This window comes from Chlorocebus sabaeus, chromosome 20 (assembly GCF_047675955.1).
Source record: "Chlorocebus sabaeus isolate Y175 chromosome 20, mChlSab1.0.hap1, whole genome shotgun sequence".
NCBI classification, from domain to species: domain Eukaryota; kingdom Metazoa; phylum Chordata; class Mammalia; order Primates; family Cercopithecidae; genus Chlorocebus; species Chlorocebus sabaeus.
The window spans coordinates 26,378,781-26,388,648 of NC_132923.1; the positions used below are offsets into that span (position 1 = coordinate 26,378,781).

General features: G+C 51.7%; 1 protein-coding gene across 4 annotated transcripts in view; it reads right to left on the bottom strand.

The window, feature by feature from the left end:
* Nucleotides 1-9,868, bottom strand: part of SLC6A17 (solute carrier family 6 member 17) — a 51,660-nt gene that overhangs the window by 25,533 nt on the left and 16,259 nt on the right. For 3 of the 4 annotated variants that reach the window (XM_007977645.3, XM_007977647.3, XM_073008498.1), the window contains exons 2-5: nt 9,484-9,856; nt 4,181-4,338; nt 2,309-2,435; nt 1,451-1,632 (exon numbers count right to left, since the gene is read on the bottom strand). In XM_007977645.3, the coding sequence (XP_007975836.2) occupies nt 1,451-1,632; nt 2,309-2,435; nt 4,181-4,338; nt 9,484-9,769 (753 nt within the window). In that variant the 5' untranslated portion in view covers nt 9,770-9,856. The remainder of the gene's footprint in view (nt 1-1,450; nt 1,633-2,308; nt 2,436-4,180; nt 4,339-9,483; nt 9,857-9,868) is intronic. The other variant, XM_037998182.2, reaches the window with a different exon arrangement.

Below are 9,868 nucleotides of genomic sequence, written 5' to 3' on the forward strand. Positions count from 1 at the left end.
TTGGTTTTCTCCTTTCCAGAGCTGGTGGGGCTGAGCTAACAGCCTCCTCACCCCAGAGGGCTGCCAAGAGGATGAGGGAGTCCTTTGCTGTCCCCTCCTGATTCTCCCATGTCTCATTCCCCCAGTGGGCCTCCTAAGGATCTCCCCTGTCCTTAGAGCTCCTTTCATGGAAGACCTGCAGGAGGTTATAGACACGGCTCCCAAGCAGAAGCCATCTGAAGAAGTCCCTAACCCCTTGTGAGGATGAATCGTGTGCTCTTCTCTAGCACCGCATTTCTCGCACATGTCTATATCCCTGTGTGCGTGGTACACAGCCTCACACAAAACAGATGCTCACAAAACGTTTGCTGCACTGAAACAAAGGAAGAGGGCTGTTTGGGCAGGGTGGTGTAAAGGCTAAGAGAATGCATGTCTGGTGTTAGGCTGCCTGAGTTGTAACCCTGGCTCTACCATTTACCAACATGTGACCTCAGGCATTTCATTTAACCTCCGTGAGCCTCCATCTCCTCATCTCTACAATAGGTGGAATCATCCCTAACTCATAACGTTGCTGTGGACCAAATGCGTTCATGGGTGGCAGTACCTGAGAAGTGCCATGAAGCATCAGCTACTATTTCAGCCTCTGGAAAGGGAAGAGGTCAGTGGCTGGGGTCACTCTACCTTTCAAGAGCTTAGCTTCCTTGCTCATCAAATCCAGTAAAGAACCTGAAGCCTCAAACAGCCAGGGTTCTAGCTGCAGCTCTGAGACTGACCGGCTGCGTGATGTTAGCTGAGGTGCTTTCCCCTCTCTGGGCCTTACTTTGCTCATCTGTAAAATGAGTAGTCTGGGATACAGGATCCTGGCAGCACATGAATACTGACAGGTGACAAATAAGAAAGGGCCCTTATTTAAAGGGGATCTGAAATGCTGGGAAGAGGTGTGGGGCTTGGCTGGTCTACCCCTCAGAGACTGCTATGGAGCTGCCCCCTGAGACCTCCAAGGCCCCCTTCACTCATAGCATCTACCTGCTTAAAGGGCCCTTTAGCTGTAGGCATGGCAAGCTGCTGGTTTTCACCAAAAACTGCTCAAAGCTGGTTCTTCCAGGGCTTTTGCTCTTGGGAACCTGAGGGTCTAGAATCTAGACAGATGTCCCTGGGTCAATACTTCTAGTTTTCCTCTTCTCATGTTTGCATTAGAGCAGGCCTGAGTTATCTGAGCATGGAAGCGGCTGGAGTCCAGGGCAATGACTTTCTAGCTATTCCATTCCGGGTGGGCTGTGCATGGTAAGCAACACTACAGAAATGATACTTCCACACCCTCCTCTGGGGGTCCGTGTCATCATCCAGAGCCATCCAGAGCCCAAACCCACCCGGAAGACCCTGCAAGGGGCAGCCTGGAATTCTTTGCCCTGTGCCCTCTGTGCCTTTCTGCTGTTCCCCATTTGGGTCCTGGGTGCCCCCCAGCACTCACCTTCCCCGAGGACTGGATGCCCTTAACAACAGCCATCCCCACGATGCTCCAGGCCACAAGGAGGCACAGGGTCATCTTCCAGTTGAGGCCCCCACTCTCCGAGATGGAGTCAGAGATGTCCAAGGCCTCTCGGTACCAGAAGTAGGTAGTGGCTGAGCTCTTTTCACACTCTGCTTCCACCACTGAAATAGCAGCAAAGGTCACAGGGCCTCAGTGGCGGGGCCTATGGGGTCACTTCCTCTGCTGGACCGCCACTCAGGGCAGTAGTGGGTGAGGGAGCAGCTGAGGGTGCGCAGCTGGGAGGGGCTGTGCTCATTCTGGGTTAGCCAGGATCTGGCATACCCTGAGGAATCCTAGGCGTATGGGGTCTGGGAGGCTTCAAGACATACCGGCCTGGCTGATTCCCACCCATGCCTCCCACTGCCCACGTCTCTCCATGGAAGGGAGGAAACGTGAGGCTGAATTGGCCTAAAGTTCCTTGGGGAAGGTCCTGAGCTGGGAGCTAGAGACCTGGATTCTCATCCCAGATCATTGGTTAGATGAGTGGTGTGAACATGGGGAAGTCGCTTCTGGGCCTCGGTTTCCTCATCTGTGCAGTGGAATAACAGGGTGAGTAATAACAATTAAAGTCACACTTTCCAGAGTTTCACCTACACTCATTATTGTCTTCAATCCTGTCAGAAATAGGCTGGAAAAGAGACCATTCCCACTGGGGAAGGGGAAATGAGGATCAGAGATGTTAAGTGACTTATCCAAGGTGACACAACAAGTCTGAAATTCCAAATGTGTGCGCTAAGCCTGTGAGACCCCTTCCTGGGACAGAGCTGGCTGGCATCCCCAGCTGGGCCCCATACTTGCCTGCCACGCTCCCATTCCTGATGACAGGACATTCACTCCAGGGCAGCGGGTACTGGAAGGACTTGAAGAAATAGAAGATGCTCCACCCGATGATCACGTTATAATACAGTCCCACAAAGAGACAGACCTGGGGACAAGCCCGCTGCGGGGTCACTGAGGCTGCAGGCAACTCCACCCTGCCCCCACGCCCAACCCGAGGCCCATCGCGTGGGCAGCGACACAGAACACAGCAGCACAGCCTCAAGGGAGGCAAGGAGGGATGGGGTGTGGGCTGTGGAGGAGCTCCCCTCACGCTCCATTCATCTGGTATTCAGGGAATCCACAAAGGAATTTTTCAGATGTTAAAGTTCTCTCTTTTAAGCAACAAACTCTTAAAATGTTAATCCTTTCCAGTCTGAAATTCTTCTAAGATACTTGAAGTCCTTTCTCCTCCTCATTTCCTGATGACTCGGGATTGTGATGGCAGAGATGCCCTCCAGGATTGTAAAGTCATGTACAGCTTTGACCCCTACGGTAAACAGATCCAGATTGCTGTGCTTTTAGAGACTCTGGGTGTTTCTTGTGGATTCTACTCTCTCTTGGGCGTGTTAGCAGCCCGCCTCTAGAAAGACAGCTCTTGTCATTTCTTGGAAACACAATAACTAACGTTAGTCGAATTTTATTTAAAATAGGAGTGCATGGACTCTGCCTGAGGGTCCAAGGAGCTTCTTTGAAAGCAATGTTTCTATGGGCAGGGATTTGCTGCATCCACTCTGGACACAGAGTGGTGCCTTCCAGAGCCATGACTGTCACCTGCGGCAGTGAGACGGGCGTCAGTGTGAGAACTGAGGGCCACTTGCTTCATCAGTCTCACCTGAGCATGTGTGTGCAGGAGCAGCTGTTCATACAGCAGAACTTTCTGGGAGCACAGACAGAGTGAGATGCCCACTTCCTTTACTTGTGTGATTTCAGTATAAGTGGGAGACCTTACACATACTCCTGTGTATCAGCACACAGCCAGCCCCAGCAGAATACATGGCACTGGCCAGTGCAAAGCTGATGGCTGCCATGAGAGCAGGGGGCTGCAATAGGCCTTCTCCCAGTCTCTGCCTGAGGCAAGTTTGGGCTGGCCCTACTGCCAGGCCTGGCAGAATCCTTAGTCCCTTCCAGAAGTTTATTCCAGTCTTTATCCCAGGTGTGAGCAGTAAGCATGGGCCCCTATAGGCTTTGTCCTTAAGGGATGCTGTTTCCTCACCTAGAGCTCTGAGCAGGGTCTCGTCTGTAGCCTTGTGGATGAGCCTGGAGACCTCACAAAGTTCTCCATCCAGGGCCATGGGAGTCTCCCTGTCTCTCACTGTTCCAAAGCCTCACCCGCCTTGGGCTGACCTTAAGTTTCCTGTGTGAGTTCTCCAACTCTGCTCTCTGGCACAGCAAAATAGCAAGGAGACCCAGAGTCCCAGGCCTGCCTTTTCCTGAGCTCCCTACTTGCCTGATTAAAATACTCTTTGACCAAGGAAAGAGGAGGCACCTCCCTCATGGGGAGCTGAGGGACTGGTAAGCAGAGAAGGGCATCTGGGCTAGTCCATATGTCCCCAGAGAACTCTGGCTGAGCTGTCCCAGGCAGCCCTACGTGAATATGTCCCAGCTTTTCCTCCTTAGCACCAGTGGCAAATCTTCCACACTGTTTCAGGCAATGTGGTCGACTTTCAGTTTAGGAAACATGGTGACTGGGGTCTTGGAACCCCAGCTGTGAGTAATTCCCATGTTGAGGATCCCCCTCCCTGCCCTTGTCCTGATGTAGGACTCTGGCCTGGAGACTCGGTGACCTCCTCTCCAATGCCCAGGAGCAGCCCCCTGCCTCCCGCTCAGTGCCTGCCCCAGCCCTTGACTCACTATGCAGCTGGAGAAGCCGATGCCCCCCAGGCGGGGACACACATAGTGCCACACACCAATGCTGCCGCGGCGGATCCTCTGGCCCACGGCCAGCTCTAGGAAGAAGAGGGGGATGCCGATGATGATCAGCAGCACCAGGTAGGGCACCAGGTAAGCACCTGCAGGGAGAGCAGAGGGATGGCAGAGGGGCTCTGGAGCGCAGCAGCAGAGTGAGGGAAGGCGCTGCAGCCATATCCTCCAGTCTCAGCCACATCTCTGGTCATCCACAAGTTGTCACCAGTCCCGGTGCTCCTCCGTGAATGATCTGGCCCTACGTGTGGCCTACCACATAGCAGCCCACCCAGACCCACCTTCTCCCCCTTGGCTCCCCTGACCTGAAACACTAAGGCAGGAAGTGTATGTATGTCAACTCACAAGGCTAGGCTCAGAAACAGACAGACATGGCACTGCCTCTCCAGAATCCACATGTCAAGTCACAAGCAGCAGAAACACTCACCTCATGAGGTGCTCCGTGGACACCTGTTCACGCCCCCTGCTGCCCACAGAGAAGCAGCCGCAGATGGCATGGGGGCTTACTCGCCCCCAGACGCACAGACACTGGGTGCAGCCTTCCCAGAGCCTGAACCAGACGCTGATGCAGCAGACTGGGCAGCTCCAGGGAAGCAGAGCTTGGAAGCTCTCCAGGGAGAGGGGGGTCTGACCAGCTTTGCCATTAATCTCCAGCTAATTGAGAGGAACGGGAGAGAAATTAGCAGTTCAGAAAAGCGTGGCCAGGAGGATCATAAAGGATAGAATGGGTCTCGCTAAAGATTCCAGATGATAAATTAATCTTGCTGTCCTGTCCTGGGCCTCACTGCAGAAACAATCTCAATTCCAAGTGACAGGGCATTTAGCAGGAGAATTAAAACCATGTCTGGACACAGACGAGTGCACCCCGCTGAGAGCTGTGCCAACAACCTAGTCCTGTTAGCAAGGCCCTGCCTATCTGTCAAACACTGTCAGGCCGGCCCTAGTCACCAGGGCCCTGATGGTCACCCAGCACTCTCTGACTAAGCCTTGCCAGTAGAGAGCCTCCAGAAGCCCCCAGATACACTGCTCTGCCCCCATAATATAACATCCCACATATTCACCAACACGTGCCCAATCTGCCAATGAACATTGGCAATCGGGCATCTCCTACGCACAAATTCTGCCACTTGGCAACAATTAACTATTTACTGCAGGTCCACTCTGTGCCATGCACATGCAGCAGGGGGACAGTGGAGTAACAGAAGGCACAGACACCATCCTAGAACAGTTCACGAACCACCAGGGAGGCAGGCAGAGTCACATGAGCAATATGAGCACGCATGCGTACACACACACACACACACACCCCCCACAGACTAGTCACACAGGCCAACCAAGCACATACATGCTGAGGAAGGGGCCAGGGTCCAATGGAGCTAATCAGGAAAGCCTTCTGGGGAGGCAACCCACCGAGCTTTATAGGAGCATCTCACTCACTAGATGCACACATGCACACATACATTCAACTCGTCACTAACAAGCAGTCCCATCATGGTGCTCAAAGGACAGAGGGCCCAAAGGGCCACATTCTTAGACCCCTGGGTCTGTCTTTAACTCAGTCTCTTGGTCTTGGGTGTGGGGAAATGGAAGAGGAGCTAAGTGATCTGCTGCAGGAGGGCAAAGGGAGACAGCCTCACTGGTTTTGTATTTCGCCCCAGTGTTCTGGGTGGGGCAAGATGTGCAGGGAGGTGAGTTTCAGGGTGTCTGCAAAGTGGGTTGGCACCTTCTATGGATGCCTCTTTTTTCTCCCCAAAGAATCAGGGCAAGCCTCCAGGTAACTGCTGCCAAAGAGTGACAGGGGTGGGAGTGCAAAGACAAGGTACTGGCCCCTCACCATCCAGGCTCTGTCCACCTCAGGCAGGCTGCCAGCCCTGAGTTGACTACAGGTCTCTCTACCACTCCAAGGCCTCAACTAACCAGAGCGCTTAGGGGGCCACGGTCAAGATAGGCAGAATCTGTGGTTAATCAGAGGTACTTTTTCATATCAACCTTTGTTGCAATCACTTGAAAATGCAACAGCACCCTCTTCCGCCTTAGAAAATACAACCTGGGGACACAACTGGATTTCCTTTTATGTTTCAACAGCTTTTGGGAGCCTCAAGTTGTTCATCCAAATAGCGGGGAGCACTGTTCAGGATGTTAGGAGATTTATCAGGACAGGGCCAGGATCCAGGATCTCTGAGGCCTTTTGGATCTCTTATCATCTATGCCTCGGTCAGTATTCTAAGCCTCACTTCTGGCAAACCCTGAGGTTATTCCTGGGGTTTAAAAGACCATCTTGGCGGTGAGAGCCAGGTCCTGAAGTCAGACCTCCTGGTTTTAATGACTTACTAGCTGTGCAACTTTGGGAAAATATTTGATCTCTCTGTGCTGCTGTTTTCTCATCTGGTTGAAGAGGATGAAAACGTTATGTATAAAATTGCTGATATTTGGCCATTTTTGACTTACAAAAATGGCCATTTCATAAGCTTTGACCCAACACCTATCACACAGGGCAGTTGCAAAGATTGAATGAGTGGCTTACCCATAGCAAGCAATGGTTGAACACTTGCCTTTTTCTCATAAAAATAAACAGAAGGAAAAGCAAACTGGGAAGATGTCAACATTTCGTGGAGCTAAGGAGAGTGTTTCCGAGTTTCTGTCCAGAACTATGCAAAGTTTGATTAGATCGACTATGGCTCAAAAGCACAGACTCAACTCTCAGACCAAATAGCTATCTTCTTCCTGTGATAATTTGCCTCCTCCTAAAAAATATTTAAGGCGACTTGCTATAGACTCCGTCTCAACAAACAAACAAACAAACAAAAACCTGTAAAAGGGCCAGGTGCGGTGGCTCAAGCCTGTAATCCCAGCACTTTGGGAGGCCAAGACGGGCGAATCACGAGGTCAGGAGATTGAGACCATCCCGGCTAGCCCGGTGAAACCCCGTCTCTACTAAAAAATACAAAAAACTAGCCGGGCGAGGTGGTGGGCACCTGTAGTCCCAGCTACTCAGGAGGCTGAGGCAGGAGAATGGCGTAAACCCGGGAGGCAGAGCTTGCAGTGAGCTGAGATCCCGCCACTGCACTCCAGCCTGGGCGACAGAGCGAGACTCCGCCTCAAAAAAAAAAAAAAAAAAAAGGCCGGGCGCGGTAGCTCAAGCCTGTAATCCCAGCACTTTGGGAGGCCGAGACGGGCAGATCACGAGGTCAGGAAATCGAGACCACCCTGGTGAACATGGTGAAACCCCGTCTCTACTAAAAAATACAAAAAACTAGCCAGGCGAGGTGGTGGGCACCTGTAGTCCCAGCTACTCAGGAGGCTGAGGCAGGAGAATGGCGTAAACCCAGGAGGCGGAGCTTGCAGTGAGCTGAGATCCGGCCACTGCACTCCAGCCTGGGCGGAAAGTGCAAGACTCTGTCTCAAAAAAAAAAAAAAAAAACCTGTAAAAATATGGGACAGTTAAAGGTAGAGATAAAAAGGGATTGCAGGAATCAGAGAAGATAGAAAAAGGAAGGCAGGAATGTGGAATGGAAAGCTCAGAATTCTGAGAACTGACAATGCTTTTCCTCTAGGGTAGTGCTTTATGTCTGGTGCCATGGTGACTGGTGTCATTGTGAACAGTCAGACTGTGGCAAGAACACCGCCCTGGGTGTGAGTGCTTGTGTGTGGCATAGAAAGGGACTCTAATTCATCACCAAGTGCCCAGGCAGAACTGATCATCTAAGCTAGAAAGAACAAGGTTAGAGATTCCCAGCTAAGTCCTCCAATGCCACATGTCCTTTGAAGTCATTTTAGGCGCCTTGGAGCTCTTCTCGACATCTCACAGTGCATAAGGAAACCATACACTTTTATATCTTTGCTTTGGGCTAGTCTTCTATCAACTCAGTTATCATGCCACGCAGGCCACAAGCTCTGATCGACAGCTACTTATTAAAAAGTAAAAAAGATCTTTCAAGCAAGGAGACTATGCAGCTAATATAGCTTGCTATGGGGGAAAGATGGAAGCCTTTGGCCTAATTCAATCACAAGAGTTCAGGTGGGCATTCTCACTCCCTGCCCTTCAAAAGAAACTGGAAAGGAGGAGAAGCCTCCCAGTCAAACGTGGCCTTCTGAACTAGGGAAAGGCGCATTCTGGAGAGGAGGGGACTGCGTCTTTGGAAGAGGCTACATGGCAAGAGTTCCACAACCAAGGAAGGAAGGAAGGAGCTGGAGTAAAATGCCTGCCAAGCTGGGGCCACCAAACAGGCTGGAGCATGCCACGCCAGGCACAGGGACTCAGGAACACAAGAGCTCTCGCTAGTTGACTTTCTCAGGACCGGAGGTCTGGGCTTGCAAATCTCTTTGTTTCCAGCCTATTGGGTTTTCTTTATTTTTAGTTAGTTGATCCCTGGTTTCAGGAAAAGCTGCCTTTGGACAATTCCTGGGGGCTGGAAGTGGTGGTAGTGGTTTGATACCAGGGGCAACATCCTCAAGAGGGATTCAAGCCTAGGGGACAGTGTGAAGGCCCCTCTTACCCGGAGGCAGTAGGTGTGGAGGCTAAGTGCCCAGGCTCTGGGCAAGCCTGTCCAGGTTTGAATCCTGACTTTATCACTAGCTGTAACCTGGTCACACACAACCTTGAACAAGTTATCTAACCAATTTTTGCCTCAGTATTGTAGTCTCTAAAACAAAGATGCTAACAACTCCTTCATATAAGGCTGTTGGGAAGATTCGATGGTTGAATCACATAAAATTGGTGCTTTGGTTGTTCTAAGATGCTCAAATATCAGCAGCTTCAGGCACTTAGCCCTAATATCCATTAAGCCCTTAGAACAGTGCCTAGCACCTCGTAAGCATTTAGTAATAATGGCCAACAGGTGCCCCTTACCGTGTCCGGTCGTGTGTTGCCCATTCTGCACGTAAAGCTCATTTAATCCTCCCAACTATCCTGTGAGGCAGGAACTGCTATTATTCTCATTTTGCAGATGAGGCACAGAGAGGTTAAGCAATTTGTAGGAGGTCCAAAATTTGATTGGCAGGGCTGGAATCTGAACCCAGGCAGTCTGGAGCCAGAGCCCACTTTCTTATCATATCCTGTAGTCTCTTGGTAACTACTAACCATCATTATAGCTATTCCTGGGGCATCTTACTCTGGAATCCTGAGCTCCAACTTACAAGGGCTCCAGTTCTGCCTCAGCAAAGGGGTGTTCTTTTTCACCCTCAGCCCGGCCTATTTGCAGGGGACCCCTGATGCAGGCAGAGCTGTCTCTTACCTCCTCCATTTTTCTGGCACAGGTAGGGGAACCTCCAGATGTTGCCGAGGCCCACAGAGAAGCCAATCTGGGCCAGGATGTACTGCAGCTTACTGTTCCAGGCCGGCCGGTCCTCTGCGTCCAGCTCCTCCTCCACTGCCTTCTGCTTGCCGCCTGCCTCGCCAGCCACATTCAGTACGCTCTGCTTATAGTCCACAGGCTCCTCGAGGGCCAGCAGGTCGGCCACCGACTCAGTGACATGCTCACTGCTGTGCTCACGCTGGGTCACTTTGCTGTTCTTCGGCATTGATGCCACCTGGGGCGGGTAGCCCTGCTCCCCAGCACACAGAGAAGATGGAATTCAGCTGCTGTCAGCTCCTTCTCATCCAGGGACCTAGGAAACCAG